Below are 17,755 nucleotides of genomic sequence, written 5' to 3'. Positions count from 1 at the left end.
ATGTAGGAAAACACAGAAGCCGATTTGTGCACGGCAAGATCCCACAAACTACAATGAGGTAATGACCAGATTCTCTGTTTTTAAGTGATGTTGGTTGAGGAATAAGTATGGGCTATGGCAGTAGGAAGAAATCCTATACTGTTCTTCGAATAGGGTATCTTATATATCAACCTCTGAGGGCTGACGGAGCCTTGGTTTGACTTCACAGCTGAAAGAGCACCTCCGACAGTGCGGCACTCCCTCAGAACTGCACTGGTAGTGTCAGTCTGGAATTATGAGCTCTGCAGTGGAACTCGAATCCATGAAGACAGAATGCTACCATTGAACCATTAGGAATAATATGAATTAAACACCCTCAAGTGACCTGTTGATTCGGAGGGACACAAACATCTCAGCCACCGTCTTTTAAACTGAAATGCGTGTCGCTCTTAAATAAATAAATGACTAAAGTCCCCTTGTGGCCTCACTGTTACAAACTGCCTGACCGCCGGCAACAGAAAATGTGTTCGTCAGACGGTGATAAATAAATGAAAAGGAGGGTTTTGCTCCTTGAAGGTTTGCAAACCCAAAACTGACTGATTTGACCCTGTGTCCTTATTGGTGGAAGCTGTGACGACTGCAGTTGCTGAGAGATGTTTGGAGGAGGAAGTGAGCAGTGAAGGTGCGATTGGATACATTAGCGATCGGATATACGGCTCCTGCTCAGTTACAGTGGCGGCCGGATACATTTTGGAATCCTGATACACGACCTTTTCTTCGGATACATTTTGCAATCAGATATACGACTCCCTTTCCTGGGATATTCCTGCGTATCTGGCATGGATACAATGTGAATGTCGGTCTGATCTGCTGTTCGGGCGATCGCTTCACTCGGGGGTAAGTTTCAAACCTGGCTTTTCTTTGTCAATTTCAGCTCGGCCTGGCTTTGCGGAACCAGGTCAGTTTCAGATGGTCAATTTCAGCTCGGCCTGGCTTTGCGGAACCAGGTCAGTTTCAGATGGTCAATTTCAGCTCGGCCTGGCTTTGCGGAACCAGGTCAGTTTCAGATGGTCAATTTCAGCTCGGCCTGGCTTTGCGGGACCAGGTCAGTTTCAGATGGTCACTTTCAGCTCGACCTGGCTTTGCGGGACCAGGTCAATTTCAGCTCGGCCTGGCTTTGCGGGACCAGGTCAGTTTCAGATGGTCACTTTCAGCTCGGCCTGGCTTTGCGGGACCAGGTCACTTTCAGCTCGACCTGGCTTTGCGGGACCAGGTCAGTTTCAGATGGTCAATTTCCGCTCGGCCTGGCTTTGCGGGACCAGGTCAGTTTCAGATGGTCAATTTCCGCTCGGCCTGGCTTTGCGGGACCAGGTCAGTTTCAGATGGTCAATTTCCGCTCGGCCTGGCTTTGCGGGACCAGGTCAGTTTTGGCTCGGTGCAGCTGATTGCTGGCCTTTCCGGGTTGCTGCTACAGAGGAACGGGGCGGGGGAGCGTTAATTAAATATCAGTCGAGTGTGTCCGAACAGATTGACTTGGGGAGCCTGTCATTGATGCTGCAGTCGAACCCTCTGTTTAAGATAAAATAAATTAAAACTTTATATTGTGTGACATCGCCTCGGTGAGAGAAGATTGCGTTATTTTCTAACCTGGCAATTTTTCGACCTATATCACAGCATATATACTTTGTATACATTCTTAAATGGCGATTGGGTCTGTTCTCATTCTCCAGTTGCACTTGAGTAGGGGAGACCGGATTAAGTAATCTGGAAATGATCAAACCTTTGTGTGTGTATGTGTGTGTTTAAAAGGTTTCCTCATAATTTTAAATTGGCCTTTCCGTCTACAACCGGAACCCATTCCTGAAACCGGTCGTCCTTGTGTTATATAATTCATAGGTAGCTCGGAGTCCCATCAATATTATTGATTTTGCTCGCTTTAAGTTTCCTATTTGTGTTCACCCGTACACACATACGGGCGAAGTGTAACAAGTGAAGCCAAGCCTGGCCGTCTGCTTGGTTCCTAAACTCTGCTGATCGGGGCGGCGAACAGCGAGATATCTCAGCACCAAACCTGGGAGCTGGACCCAGTGACTGTGACATATCCTGGTGTGTGTGTTTCGTCAGAGACGAGCACTTGTATCATGAATTTTATGACCTAGAAAACTTTTGCCAAAGTTTTAAACATGGCTGTCAGCACCAGAGGAAGGCCAAGAGTGAGCTAGAGATCAATACGAACTAAACAGCCCATTGCTACGCAAACCGAGAAGTTCCTACTGGCTATAATAGCGTATGAGCTTTCAAGGTGGGTTAGCTATTGGAGAGCGTTGACCCATTTAAACTTAATGGGCCAATGGTTCTGTTAAAGTAGTGCCACATGAGCACATTCAGGATCCGCCCACTGATATATATCAACAGCCATTTTCAGGTTAGCAGCTGAGTTTATTTCTAATATTCAGAGTTGTTAAACTAGATCAAAATTTTAAAGCAAAAATCAGTAAGCCAGCCTCATGGTGTTGAGGGGGACTTGTCAACAGTTAGCTAGATGGGGAAGAGAGGAGTCAGAAAGAAAGTTGCATTTATATAACACCTCACACAACCCCGAGACATCCAAAAAGGGCTTCCTAGCCATTGAACTACTTTTGAAATCTAGTAAGTGTTGTAATGTAGGAAACACAACAAGCTCCCACAAACAGCAATGTGATGAAAAGATGATCTGTTTTAGTGGTGTTGGTTAAGGGATAAATTTCCCTGGGGAGAATTCTCCTGTTGTTTAAAATAGTGTCATGGGATCTTTTTACATCTACCTTAAAGGGCAGTAGGGACCTTGGTTTAATGTCTCTACCAAAAGGCAGCACCTCTGACAGTGCAACCCTCACTCAGTACTGCACTGGGAGTGTCAGCCTAGATTATGTTCTCAACCCACTGGAGTTGGACTTGACCCCATGATATTCTGACTTTGAGGTGAGTGTACAACCCACAGAGCCAAGGCTGGAGCCTCTCAGTAAGTCAATGGGCATCTCAGCGGAGAGCAGTTGAATAGACCTTTCAAGTGTAAACTCATCACCAGAACTCCTCTGAGAGTAGAAGGCCAAAAGATGGAGAAGCCAGCGTGGCAGTGGCAAGTAACAGGGAGCTTAGTGTTGCACTTGCTGACAAAACAGAGCTGATTGGCAAAGCTGTCATCTAATCTGCATTCAGCGTCTCAGTATTTTGGGTTGGAGGAAGTGCTGTCTGGTATGAGGAAGAATGACAAGGGAAAAAAGAGACTTTTTTTTAAGAACAGTGGAGATTATGGGGACAGGGGTGTTTAATATTATGAAGGGCCAAGACAAGATAGATAAAAACAGACTGTTTCCAATGGCTAAGGGGTCTAGAACAAGAGGAGATGGGTTCAAGGGAAAAAGTGAATAAAGAGATATGGAAGTATTGAAGTATGTGAAGTACAAGCACCAACATGGACTGGATTGGTTGGTTGGTCTGTTTTCATGTTGTATTTTCTATCAATTCTGCTTTGTTCTGATCTTGCATTAATGCTTTCCAGCCAGAGTCACTGGTATCAGAAGCAGGAACTCTAGTTGACTTTCCCCTCCCCTTCTCAACGCAGGGAGACTGAAACTATTTGCATGCCCAATCCACCAGAGACCTCTGCACAATATAAATAATAGTAACCACCTTTGACATTGTTGACCTCATCGGGGTTAGCGCGGAGCAGTTGGTCAAACATTCAGATCTTCGAGTCAGTGTTGCTCAGTTCTACACCACAGGGTATTCACCCGCTGAGCTGGCAAGGTGGGTGGTTGGTTCTCGGTTCCTTCTTCTGGCATCCTGTGAAAGCCTAAGATCATTCCAGTGAAGTCCTTTGATGCACATTCGAGTAAAGTCCACCAGTTTTTCGAAGGGGAAAAGGCGTAGTCACATCACCAGTTTTATGGTTTTTTTTTGTTGGTGTAATTGCATTTGGATGTCTGAGCTGGGAGAATGTTCCCATTTTAATATCAAACACATCCACGACAGGTATAGCATAAGTTCGATCTGAATTAAAGCTCCCGTCTGTGCAGACCCATCAAACACTGTCAAAAATCAAGTACAGTACGAGTTAAATACAGAGTAAAGCACCAGCTACATTGTCCCATCAAACATTCCCAGGTCAGGTACAGCATGTGTTCAAAACAGAGTCCAGCTTCTTCCAGTCCTGGAATCCTTTCTGATGCTGACAATTTGGCATCAATTTGTGCTGAACCACAAATTTGGTGGTGGGGAAACTTCTAGAAAGAATAATTCTGGACAAAATTAATTGTCACATGGACAAATGTGGGTTAATTAAGGAAAGCCAGCATGGATTTAACTAACTTGCTGGAGTTTTTATGAAGCGGTAACAGAGAGGGTTGATGAGGTCAATGCAGTTGATGGGTGTACATATACTTCCAAAAGGCATTTGATACAGTGCTGCACAACAGACTTGTGAGCAAAGTTATAGCTCATGGAATAAACGGAACAGTAGCAACATGGATATGGAATTGGCTGAGTGACAGGAAACAAAGAGTAGTGGTTAATGGATGTTTTTCAGGCTGGAGGAAGGTTTGTAGTGGAGTTCCCCAGGGATCAGTGTTGTGACCCTTGCTTTTCCTGATAGATATTAATGACCTAAACCTTGGTATACAGGGCATGATTTCAAAGTTTGTGGATGATACGAAACTTGAAAGCATTGTGAACTGTGCGGAAGGTAGTGTAGAACTTCAAAAGGACATAAAGAAATTGGTGGAATGGATGGACATGTGGCAGATGAAGTTCAATGCAGAGAAATGTGAAGTGATTCATTTAAGTAGGAAGAACATGGAGAGACAATACAGAATAAAGGGTACAATTCTAAAGGGGGTGCAGGAGCAGAGGGACCTAGGTGTATATGTGCATAAGTCATTGAAGGTGGCAGGACAGGTTGAGAGCACGGTTAATAAAGCATACAGTATCCTAGGCTTTATTAATAGGGGCATAGAGTACAAGAGCAAGGAAGTTATGTTGAACTTGTGTAAGACACGAGTTCAGCCTCAGATGGAGTATTGTGTCCAGTTCTGGGCATCACACTTTAGGAAGGATGTGAAGGCATTAGAGAGGGTGCAGAAAAGATTCACGAGAATGGTTCCACGGATTAGGAACTTCAGTTATGAAGTTAGATTGGAGAAATTGTGATTGTTTTCCTTGGAGAAGAGAAGGTTGAGGCGATTTGATAGAGGTAGTCAAAATCATGAAGGATCTGGACAGAGTAGATAGGGAGAAACTATTCCCACTCATGAAAGGATCGAGAACAAGAGGGCACAAATTTAAAGTAAAAGACAAGTCAAGTAAAAGAAGCAAAAGTGACATGAGGAAAAGCTTTTTCTCGCAGTGAGTGGTTAAGGTCTGGAATGCACTGCCTGAGAGTGTGGTGGAGGCAGGTTCAATTGAAGCATTCAAAGGGGAATTAGACCATTATATGAAAAGGAAGAATGTACAGGGTTATAGGGAGAAGGCGGGGGGAGTGGCACTGGGTGAATTGCTCATTCGGAGAGCCGGTACAGACATGATGGGCTGAATGGCCGCCTTCTGCGCTATAACGATTCTGTGTCCTAGGGACCAGCGCCATTAATAACTGGGTTTACACTGTCTCCGACGTGTTTCATGTGTGACCTTACCAGCTACAATGGAGAGGAGGCTTTCAAAGTAACAGTCTGAGCAAGATTCAAACCAAGGTCCCAGAGGTGGGAGGATAGTATTTAACCCACTGCACCTTCTGGTGGTTCTTGCTATTTTCATTCTGATTTCATGCCGTGAGAATCTCACTGAGGAACCCAGCTCAATAAAACCCAATCTGTGTACGTATAGGCCATATTTGGTCCCTTGTATTGGAGTTTATCCTAAATTCCATTAGTGCATTTGAATGAATGTGATTGGTATTCTTGGAGAAAGAAGTTGGGTTATTTGTTCTGTAATTTTTAAAAAAAAAAACTCCGCCAGCTGAACTAGAATCAGCTGCATCGTGGGAAGTCTCCGAGATTGAGAAAGCAGAACAGACAGTGTTTCACTTCAAGTGGTTACTCATACTTTGTGTAGGCTGCACTTAGCCCACGTCATGTTTAATTGTGTCTTAATCACCATCTCTCTCTCTTCCCAGTCCTTGCGTGTTGCAACCTTATTTTTGTGTCTGTGAGATCCTTCTTGAATTCTTGTTGGGCAGCAGATGGGTCACAGTGCAGAAGAGGCTGTTTCCTGGACACTATTTTCAAAGCATTCCTGCCTGTTGGTTGACATCTCTGACTGATCTAGTGACTGTGTCTGTTCAAGTAAGAAAGAAAAGGCTTGAAATACCACTTTTCACAACCTTAGGATGTCCCAAAGTGCTTTTAAACCAATTAAGTACTCTTTGAAGTGTCATCACTGTTCTAAAGTAAGAAATGTGGCAGCCAGTTGGCGCAAAAAAGGCCTTAAAAAAAAAATACGCACATACGAATTAAGAGCAGGAATAGGCCACTCAGCCCCTTTGAGCCTGCTGTACCATTTAATAAGCTCATGGCTGATCTGATTATGTCCTCAACTCACCTACCTACAATACCCTTTGACTCCCTACAAATAGTAATGACATAATGACCAGATAATCTGATTCAGTGGTGTTTGACGAAGGAAGTTTGGCGTGGTGGTGCCCCTCAAGCTGTACATTACCAACTGTCTCTCTCTTTAATGGAGAGAGATGTCTATGGTCCTTTGGGACTACGGCTAGAACAACAACCTGAGTGAGTAGACGGAGCCTTGGTTTAACGTCTCTTCTGAAAGATGGCACTTCCGACAGTGAAGCACTCCTTCAGTACTGCACTGGAGTGTCAGCCTCGATTTTGTGTTTTGTCTCTGGAGTGAGACTTGAACCCGCAACCTTCTGACTCAGGTGAGCGTGCTGTCCACTGAGCCAAAGAAAGAAAGTGTAGGTTTTCACAACAGGTGGCTATGATAATGAGAGCCAAGGTTCTCCAGGTTCTGTCTCCTGCTCCGTGCTGAGATAGGTTTTCTGTTATACAACAACTGTAGGGGTCCTACAGGTGGGCTTAGCAGCCCTTGTTCAGAGCGAGGGAAATCAGATGGTGTTGTTGCTACTTCTAACCATCTTTTGACTCCTGTTCTAAGTGTGCCTATGTGGACATTGAGCCCAGTTGCAATCTGCTCCGTTAGCTTTATGTAAACCAGATGCAAGATCTGCTTCTACGTATCCGGTGCATGTAAGTGTCAGTTGTTGTGAGTTCAAGTCCCATTCCAGGTACTAGAGCACAAAATTCAAGCTGACACTCCCAGTGGAGGGCTGCATGGTTGGAGGTGCTGTCTTTTCGGATGAGATGTTAAACTGAGGCCCCCTCTGCCCTTTCGGGAGGGCATAAAAGATGCCAGGCACTACTTTGAAGGAAAGCAAGGGAGTTTTGGCCAATATTTAACATGTAAGGAGATGGAAGGTTAAAGTAAATGATCCAATCATTATAACATTGTTGTAAGCAAGAGCTTTCAGTGTGCAAATTGGCTGCTACATTTTTCAGTTCTGTAACAGTGACTACACTTCAAAAGTACTTAGTTGACTTTGGGACATCCTGAGGTCATGAAACGTGAGATGTTAATGCAAGGTCATACTTTTCTTGTTCGTCTTACTTGGTTCACTAAATGTTTCTTTTTTTCCCCTTCCTAGCACAGTTTGAACTTTTGGAGAACCACCTAAGTCACTTGGTCTGAAAAATGTGCAATGGGATGGTTGGGCGGAAGAGCCACAGGCAACACCGAGTAACGCTCTTTCTGCTGGTGCTCCTCATTTGCGTCTTCAAAGGATTAGCATCAACTGGTAGGTCTTCACATCCCATTGTACCTTGGGGTCAGGGGGCAGGAGATCCATCCAGAGGTAGTTCCCTGAGCCTCTTCCAACTGATGTGACATTGGAACAGAAACACGCATTTATATAACATCTTTAACGTTGTAAAAAGTTGCAAGTTGTTTCCTGGGCAAAATCAGACAAAATTTGACACTGAGCCACATAAGGAGGTATTAGAACAGGTCACTAAAAGCTTGGTCAAAGAGGTAGATTTAAGGAGGCTTTTAAAGAAGTAGAGCGAGACAGAGAGGTTTGGGGAGAGAATTCCAGAGTTTGGGAACTAGACATCGGAAAGCGCACTGGCAATGATGGATCGATTAAAATCGAGGTGTGCAAGAAGTCAGAATTGAAGAAGTGCGGAGATCGTAGAGGGTTGTAGAGCTGGAGGAGGGAGGGGTGAGGCCATGGAGAGATTTGAAAACAAGGATGAGAATTTCTAAAATCCAGGCATTGGTGGACTGAGAGCCAATGCAGGTCAGCGAGCACAAGGTCAACAGGACCTGTTATAGATAGGAGGCGGGCAGCAGAGCTCTGTGTGAGATTTTGAATGACCTAAATACACCCTGTGGTGGAATGTGTCTCAGTCCCAAGAGCAAATCTCCAACCCTGAAGGGTTTCGAAGAGAGACATAGCAAAAAGGATGCAAATTTGGGTGATTTTTGAAGTTGTAAAAGGAAGAACAGAACTTTTGCTTGTTTCATGAAGATTTGATTATCGCAATGTTTCATGAGGGGGTGTGCAGCGCCTCTGACCACTTCTGGCACAGTGTCAGATGTTGGGCAAGGTGCACACGCAGATGTGCCATGCATTCGCTTATCAGCTGATTTGATGCAGGATTTACAAACTTGGACCACACAGGTCCAATGAATGCATTAGCTTGTTACCAAAGGACATGCCTCCAGCTGGAGTACCAGCGTTTTTTTTAAAAGGCCAGGCAGCCGACTTACAGGCAAGGTGATTTAAACTAACTTCTACTATTGCAGTTTCTGGAAGTACTGTGGAGCGTTTTTGGAGGTGTTGTGGTGAGTTGCTGGATTTGACAGGGACTCTTGCTGCCCCTTCACTGGGAGAGCAGAGGAGTGGGTGGCCTATACACAAAAGCTGCAACAGGTACGGGCTGCAGTTGCAGTGCCTCTGGGTCTGCAACATGACAGGGAGATGGAGAGGGCAAGCTCTGCATGATGCTCTCTGTCAAATTGGAACCGGACACCTTCCTGCTTATTGACAGTGACAGGAGGATATTAGGCAGGCAGCATCTTAGTGTGCATATTCATCAGCATTCTCCTGTATGCCACCCTATCAATCTCCCCAACAGGTTCTGCTCTACTCCCAGCAGTTATAAGTGAACTTGATAGAGGGCAGAATGTTAGTGATTGTGTTGCACAGTATTTGGGTGATGTGCCTGCCATAGCTGAATAGCTTGAGGTATGTGGAAACAGTGGGAGCTGGGTGTGAGGCTGGCATCATTGGTAGGAGGGTGAGGTGAAGTATCGAGTGTTGGGCATGAGTCCTGAGTGTCAGGGATTGCTGCTGGCTGAGTGATGATGGTGTGGTGCTTTGAGCAGCATGAGAGGTTTGTGGCCTGCTGGGTAAGAGATATCATGTGAAGATGCATTCACTAACCTTGACCACCCACATGATGACATTAGACTCCTTCCAGCACTACTGCTATGTCCAAGGGGACAGACTTCTTGCATTGACCTTCCTGTTCACCTGCTCTCATTCCCTTCATAGGGTGCACCTTGAGGGCCTCACAGCCCCTGCCCCCCCCCCCCCCCCCCCCCACCCTGGGAAACAGGAGGACCTCTCTCTTCCTATCCATCTCCTTGACTAAGGCCTCCAGCACTACCTCAGTGAACCTCGGAGCCCCCTCTCTTCCATGGAACTCTCATTATGGTCAGCTCCTACATGCAGCCAGTGTCAGCACAGGCAACCAGCAACAGCTTCGTCCCACTGAGTAAAGTTGCCTTTTTAAGAAGGGCAGACTGGCTGCAGCACATGCTATCAGCATACGCTGCTGGGACCCCTGCTGAGCACTCGAGCAGCCAGCAACGCTGGACCCACTTGGACCAACGCTCCAATAAGGTAAATGAGGAGGCAGCACCTAATTTGCGTGCTGCCTATGTCAATGGGAATAGGCTTGGGCAGGTGGCGAACCACGGCTCCAAAAAAACAAACCATAACAAACTTTTAGCCTAAGAGGTTTCAATTTGTGGGTAAGTCTAAAACTAGGGTCCATAAGTGTAGATAGTCACCAATAAGGAATTCAGGAAAAGCCTCTTTATTCAGAGAGTGGTTAGAATGTGGAACTCGCTACCACATGGAGCAGTTGAGGCAAATAGTATAGATGTATTTAAGGGGAACCTGGACAAGTATATGAAGGCAAAAAAAATAGAAGGATATAGTGATAGGGTGAGATGAAGTAAGGTGGAAGAAGACTCTTGTGAAGCATAAATGCTGTGCTAGACCAGTTGGGCCAAATATAATTCTATGGTTGCCGTGTTACTCAAACTGGAATGGCTGAAGTTACCAGCTGTTCACTCCTCCGCTATACTTCTCGTGCTAGTCGAGAGGAAATATTGTCAGGAACTGTCAGACCACCTGAATCAGGGTGCTCACCAAGTAATGTCGTCTGAATGCTAGTGTACATTCCAAGGAAAGGAGGAAGTAAGCATTCAGAAGAGCTATACCAATGAATTGGTGATTCGGGTTCGTGTAGTTGAACCTTTACACAGAGCTAAACCATCCAAAAACAACAAAATCTGAGATTAAACATCAAACCTTCTGACTGAGAAAATCAGCAAAAGCTGACGCACTGCTTCAAGTCCCAACATCTCTCAACTTCAGAATGGCCACATGCGCAAACAAGTCGTTAGAAGCCAAAGTATGTCCAGGATTGCTTCACTTGTATTGGAGAAATCGCAGGATTGCTTCACTTGTATTGGAGAAATCGCCTCTCCCCTTCTTTGCTATCCCCACACCACCAACCTCCCCCACCCCACCACCGCACTCAATTTTCTCCTCTCTCCTCAGTGCTGATACATCAGAGTCCTGTTCTGATGGACGTAATTGTGGGCGTTACATAATTGAGGCGTGAATTCGTGTCTGTATGACTGTTTCTCTGATCCTTTGTTTTAATAACAGACAAGGGAGTTTATTTTAACATACTAGCTGCTATTACCACACACTTGGGGTTTCAGCCCCATGTATCTGTAGCACTGATCTGACTGAGTATAGGTGGAGGCTGTTCACACAGGAATGGTTCCATTGCTCAGAATGCACCTGGGCCTACCCCTCAGCAGGAGGGACTGATGGGCCTTTCCATTGGCTTACTATGACAGATTGCACTATTGGGGGGGGGGGGGGGGGGGCTGTCCACAGGAGGCCTGTCTCTGCTGGAGGCTGGCCTGTGCAGGCCCTTGTTCTAGCCTGTTTGCTCTGCTCACGACACTGAGAGCTTCAGTGAGCCCAGCACTCATTTGCATAAACTTTCAACACTGGGCACTTCTTGCAGATGCTCAGTTTGTTTTTGGGCCCCAGGCTGTTCCTCATTCCAGGTCTTTGTAAAATGATCTGCAGCCTTGCAGCGATGCTGGCAAACAGGATGGGGGTGGAGAAAGAGAACAGCATCTCCTTGCCCCTCCTCCCCTGAGTCAAGCTGCTCTAGTGATGTCGATACTGAGGTTGGATCTGCCCTAAATGCCAGAATTTTACTTCAGAGGACAGGTCTGATTGTCGTTGCTAGGAGACATGTTGCACAATGATCCCTGTTTATTATTGCAGGCGTCTTATATTGCGGGCTGTCATCACGCAAGCACCCCATCAGGCCACCTGACTCCTGTGCAAACGTGCCGCATTCTTGTGTCATAATACATTCTATTTATAGGAAAGCAGGACTTGGCACCAAGCACTTTAACACTTTCTGAGCCTGGCAGATTTGGTTGAAAACCCAGCCTGTCACTGCGGAGCGTAAGGTTGCCAAATCGGTTTGAATGCATTCCTAGAGTTTCATCAGGTAACCTGCCCCATACTCCCATCAATGTTCACCCGACACATCCGTCCTCGTGGGGCGCCTGCCTTCCCAGGCCAATTCAAAATTGAAAAGGCTCCTCATTACCTTATTAGCTGATGTCACTCGCATAATCCATTTTCCCATCAACAATATTTTTATAACAAATAAATGTTTTTTTTTAATGCCCCCTTCTCCTGCATTGCTCACAACAATGTCCTAGAGATACACTTCCATTCCTGGAGGCCAATCCTGGAGCATTGGCAACCCTAATATAGCGATCCTCCTCATACCCACCACCGAGAGCTTTGTTAGATTCTGTTTTCAAAGGATTTGGGTGATTGCCGGCTGGTGGCCTTTAGCTGGTGGTGTGTCAGTTAACTCTTTCATTGCTGGGTAAGCATCTGATTGGGAAAAGGATTTGGCGCAAAAGGGATTATAGAGCGAGCTGAGCAAATACTCCATGATCCATCCAGCACCACTGGCAGTGGTGGGGAAAACGGGCTGAGTAAAGAAAACAAAGACTTGCATTTATATAGCGTCTTGCACAACCTTACGATGTCCAAAGAGCTCTACAGCCAATTAAATATTTTTGAAGTGCAGTCACTGTCATAATGTAGGAAAATGCAGCAGGCAATTTGTTCACAGCAAGGTCCCACAAGCAACAGAGATAATGGCCAGATAATCATATTTCATATTGTTGGGTTTGGGGATGAATTTTGGGCGGGACTCTATGGAGCTTCTTCAAAATAGAACCGTGGAATCTTTTACGCCCACCTGAGAGAGCAGAAGGGGCCTTGATTTAATGTCTCACCCAACAGACAACATCTCCCACAGCAGAGCACCCCCATCGTTACTGCACTGGGCATGTCAGCCAGGATTATGTGCTCCAGTTTCTGGAGTGTGACTTGCACCCACTATTTGGCCTCATTTGTTTACAATCTCTGAGGTGAAAATACCACCAGCTGAGCCACAGCTGACATTCAATGGACTGAAGTAAATTCATTGTGCAATCTTTATGGAACAAACAGAAACCTTAAAGGTGGGTGCAGATTTTTCAGCACTTTGGATTGGAGACTCTCAAATGTGGTGATGGCTTTCCACTGATCAAGTAAATAAATAGCTAGAATAAGAGTTCTCATGTTGACTGTGCTGGGTGACCCCCCAAGTCCTGTGAGTTTAACACCCACGTAGTGCATCGACCAGCAAAAGCCATTGCCAGTTCCACAAAATCTAATTGGTATAGTTTGTTTGGGAAGCTCTGCTCTGGGTTGAACTCTGACCCTGGACAAACTCTGCCTTTGTCAAATATTGCCTTTGTTTTATGAGGTGAAAGATTAAGGCTGTTGGACCTGCATTTTTGGGGACAGATAATCTCACTGAAATTTACGAGAAAGGAGACTGTCAAAGCCGTTTCTGATAAAACTGCAGGGCCGAACAACACCGGCTGAACTGAGAAAATTGTGAATGAGGAAAGAAGGTTCTAGATGGAATTGTGAAAGGAATTACCGAGCAAGCTTTTGGAAACTGATTTAATTGGTTCAAAAGGGTACCTGATGGACGTCTGAATGAAGAGACCTGCAGGTTACGATGTGATTGGCTTGTGGTCTTTTCCTGTTCTTATCTTGCATATGGTGACACAGTGATGTTTTGGTGCAATCATCGAATATTACAGCACAGAAGGATGTCACCCTGTCCATTGTGCCTGTGCTGGCTTTTTGAGAGAGCTAGCCAATAAATCCCACTACCGCCTGCTCTTTCCTCATAACTGTGTGCAAACGTTTCCTTTCCAAGTATTTATCCAAAACGGAATTGGATAAATACTTGGAAAAGTTCTTGTTGAATCTGCTTCCATCACCCTTCCAGGCAGTGCATTTCCGATTATTATAACTTGCTGTGGGGGAAAAAAAAAGTTACAGTCATCTCCCCTCTAGTTCTTTCGCCAGTTCTGTGTCCTCTGGTTGCTAATGGTCCTAACAGTTTCTCTTTATTTACTCTTTCCACTATCAAAACTCTTATAATTTTGAACACTTTTATTAAATCTGCCCTTACCCTTCCTTGCTCTAAGGAGAACAATCCCAACTGAACACAGGCGTGAGCTGATTTAAAATAAACGATTGTGGCCAAATAGTAGACAGATGATAATTTACCTGAATGCAGCACAAAGCCAAAGGAAGCTTAAACCCCACAGGGCAGCTAGCAGCAATGGTTATAGACGTGTAACTAGTTAACCAACAGTGGTTGTGTTTATCAATCCTTGCCAACCCATATTTATGGTACCCTGGAGCACAAGATTCCTCATCCCTGGCATCGAAAAAAAAACAATAATCCGCTTGGAACGCAAGTCCTTCCCAATCATAATACTTCCACTTCTGTAACATCGCCTTCACCCCTGCTTCAGCTGCTGTGCTGTGAAACCCTTATCCAATGCTTTTACCTTTAGACTTGACTTTTCCAATGTACTCCTGGCTTGCCTCCCATCTTTCACCCTCTGTAAACTTGAGCTCATCCAAAACTCTGCTGTCCATTTTCTAACTCTCATCAAGTACTGTTCCCCTATTGCCCCTGTGCTTGCTGACCCACATTGGCTCCTGGTCTGACAATGCCTTAATTTTAGAATTCCCATTCTTCTTTTCAAATCCCTCAGTGGCCTCACCCATCTTTATCTCTGTAATCTCCGACAATCCTCTTGAGATCTCTGCGCTGCTCCAATTCTGGCCTCTTGCGCATCCCTGGTTTCCTTTACCCCACTATTGGCAGCCTTGCCTTCAGCAACCTTGGCCCAAAGCTCTGGAAATTCCTACATGAGCCTCTCTGCCTCTCCACCTCTTTCCTCCTTTAAGACACTCCTAAAAACCTACCTCTTTAACCAAGCTTTTGACAACCTGTCCTAACACCACCTTATGTTGTTTTGAGTCAAATGTTTGTCTGATAACACTCCTGTGAAGGGCCTTGGGATGTTTACAATGTTAAAGACACTATACAAATTCAAGTTGTTGTGGAAAGAGAACAGAAGCTTACTAAGAACTGTCAATAACAAAATGGGGTCCGCGCAGTGGTGTTAGAATCTGATTACATAATGTTTGGGCCTTTGAGAACCTACAACAGATATCTGCAAGGTTTTTCTGCATATGTAGGGTTGGGTTGGGCGTATTCAGGAAACTGTGGCCCTTGACTAACTCAGCAACACATTGTGGTTGAAAGATGCTGATATCCAGTTGTTCTGGGTGAGGATGTGGTGACAGTACACTTGAAGCTAGTGCATGGGTACAAACAATAATTTCAGAGGCGAGTGGAATGTTGGAGCAGCACCGCTCAAACTGCAGAGCTTCAAGAAGGATGGCCCACCGCCACCTGCTCGAGCAGCTAGGGTTGGGCAATAAATGCTGGCCTTGCCAGTGACACCCACATCCCAAGCATGAATTAAACAAAATCTCTGCCATGATGGAGAAAGCCAGAGTCCGTTCAGGCCTCGCTTCTTGCAAGGTTAAACCTATCACAAACCGTGGCTGGGTCTTCTCATCCAGAAAACAGCTGATCTTTTCCCAACGCGCGTCAGTGCAAACAGAGCAATTGCATGTACAGGACAGAAACTTGATTTGGCCTAACAGATCCATGCCCGAGTTTATGCTGCACATGAGCCTCCCACCTGACTTCATCCAACTCTATCAGCACAACCTTCTATTCTCTTCTCCCTCATGTACTTATCTAGCTCTCCTTTATCACATGGAGTGGTTGAGATGAATAGAATAGATGCATTTAAGGAGAAGCTCAGTTAAACACGAGGGGGACAGGAATAGAAGGATACGCTGTTAGAGTTAGATGAAGAAGGGTAGGGAAGAGCCTTGTGTGGGCCATAAAAACCAGCATAGACCAGTTGGGCTGAATGGCCTGTTTCTGTGCTGTAAATTCTGTGTAATTCTTTCTGCTTAAAGAAAATGTATGCCATTCCTTTCAACCACTCCATGTGGTAGCAAGTTCCACCTTCTCACCACTTTTTGGGCAAAGAAGTTTCTCCTGAGTCCCTTTTTGAATTTGTTAATCGCTAATGGTGCAGTGGTTAGCACCTCAGCCTCACAGCTCCAGCGACCCGGGTTCAGTTCTGGGTACTGTCTGTGCGGAGTTTGCAAGTTCTCCCTGTGTCTGCGTGGGTTTCCACCGGGTGCTCCGGTTTCCTCCCACAGCCAAAGACTTGCAGATTGATAGGTAAATTGGCCATTGTAAATTGCCCCTAGTATAGGTAAGTGGTAGGAGAATGGTGGGGATGTGGTAGAGAATATGGGGTTAATGTAGAATTAGTATAAATGGGTGGTTGTTGGTCCGCACAGACTCGATGGGCCGAAGGGCCTGTTTCAATGCTGTATCTCTAAATAAATAAATAAATAAATCTTATATTTACGGTGTCTAAGTTGGGATTCCCTCACAGTGGAAACATTTCTTCATCCACCTTATCGAACTCTTTCAAAGACCTCTGTCAGGTCACCTCTCAGCCTTCTCTTTTCTAGAGAATAGAGCCCCAGTCTGTTCAGTCATTCCTGATGGTTATGTCATCATCCTTGTAAATCTTTCTTTGCACTTTTTTCTGTTGCCTGTGTATCCTTTTTGTAACATAGACATCAGAACTGTGCACCTCTTGAGTGATTTTCATCGTCCACATCCTTCAGCTGCCTAGGCCCCAGGATCTGGAATTTCCTCCCTAAATCTCTCCTCCTCTCCACTTTATTCTCTTTTTTTTTGTTTGGACCCTCCTTAAATCCTTCCTCCGTGATGAAACTTTTGCTCATCTGTCCTAACATCTTTTCTGTTGTATTAAATGTTTATCTGATAGCACTGCTCTGAACTGCTTTGGGACATTTTTACTATGGTAATGACACTGTATAAGTGAAAGTTATGATCTAAACAACATTCTGTATGAGTGTAACATAACTTCCCTGCTTTTTAATTCTACAGTTTTCACTGTGACCAGTTGTGTTCATTTAATTTGGCAAAAATGGAGCTCCTGTAGAAACACCTCTTGTATAAGCTAATCCCTGGAGGGAGGCTGAAACCATTAGTTGGAACTTGATTGTACACGAGCTGATATTGATACCTGGACTAAAACCCGAGAGCAGTTGAACCAGCTTGCTCAGACGTCCTGTGGTTAAGCCTAGGCTTTTTGTGGAGTTTATTTTAATAATTTTACACTTGCACATAGGATTTTTTTTGTTCCAGTTTTCTTTCCTTTTCACCTTGATGAATTATTGGCTGCATTCCCACATGTCTCACCCAAGTGCTAAGCTTATGCCCGCATGAGCCTCTGCGATGGACATCAATGGGCTGATCGACTGTGGAGGGCCTCATCACTAAACTCTGCCTTCCCTTCGATTGACAAATGCTGGCAGAGGTCAAGGGGTCACTGGACAACCACCAGGAGGATGTATCTATGCCTCCCCCTGCCCACCCAATTGCTAAAGTAAGGACACAGTATGACTGACTGTCAGAGCATCTTGTGACTGGAGAGGTTATAAAAATAGGGAGCTGAGTTTTTCGCTCTCGCTCTCACTCTCTCATTCTCTCTCTCTCTCTCTCTCTCTGTGGTAACTCTCAGTTAGCTGTGGTTGGGGCTCCAAATCACTGCTTTTTTCATTTGGAGTGATATGAGCTGGGTGTTGTCTGCTGTGTAATGGGGAGTTGAGTGGGATGTAGTGCTATATGCTGGATCTTGTGTGTGAATTAAATTTGTGCATGATTTTTGAGGGGGAAGCAAATGTATAGAGTGAAATAATTTCACACTGACAGAAAATCAGTTTTCAGCCATGACTGAAGATCTTTCAAAAGATGTTACAACTTTTGATGTGGCGTAAATCCTCCATCTGACATTGTGTGTGTGTGTCTTTTCAGCAGTCTGCCTGTAC

At 45.1% G+C, this 17,755-nt stretch overlaps 1 protein-coding gene across 3 annotated transcripts in view; it reads left to right on the top strand.

The window, feature by feature from the left end:
* The first annotated feature begins 495 nt into the window (after nucleotides 1-495).
* Nucleotides 496-17,755, top strand: part of LOC137373939 (sushi domain-containing protein 6-like) — a 60,321-nt gene continuing 43,061 nt past the window's right edge. For 2 of the 3 annotated variants that reach the window (XM_068039597.1, XM_068039594.1), the window contains exons 1-2: nucleotides 497-876; nucleotides 7,676-7,825. In XM_068039597.1, coding sequence (XP_067895698.1) covers nucleotides 7,723-7,825 — 103 coding nt within the window. In that variant the 5' untranslated portion in view covers nucleotides 497-876; nucleotides 7,676-7,722. Of the gene's footprint in view, nucleotides 877-7,675; nucleotides 7,826-17,755 lie in introns of all 3 variants that reach the window. The other variant, XM_068039596.1, reaches the window with a different exon arrangement.

Source organism: Heterodontus francisci, chromosome 9, assembly GCF_036365525.1.
Source record: "Heterodontus francisci isolate sHetFra1 chromosome 9, sHetFra1.hap1, whole genome shotgun sequence".
Lineage (NCBI taxonomy): Eukaryota > Metazoa > Chordata > Chondrichthyes > Heterodontiformes > Heterodontidae > Heterodontus > Heterodontus francisci.
Note: the sequence above shows the minus strand (reverse complement) of the source record. Positions and strands in the feature narration are given on the sequence as shown.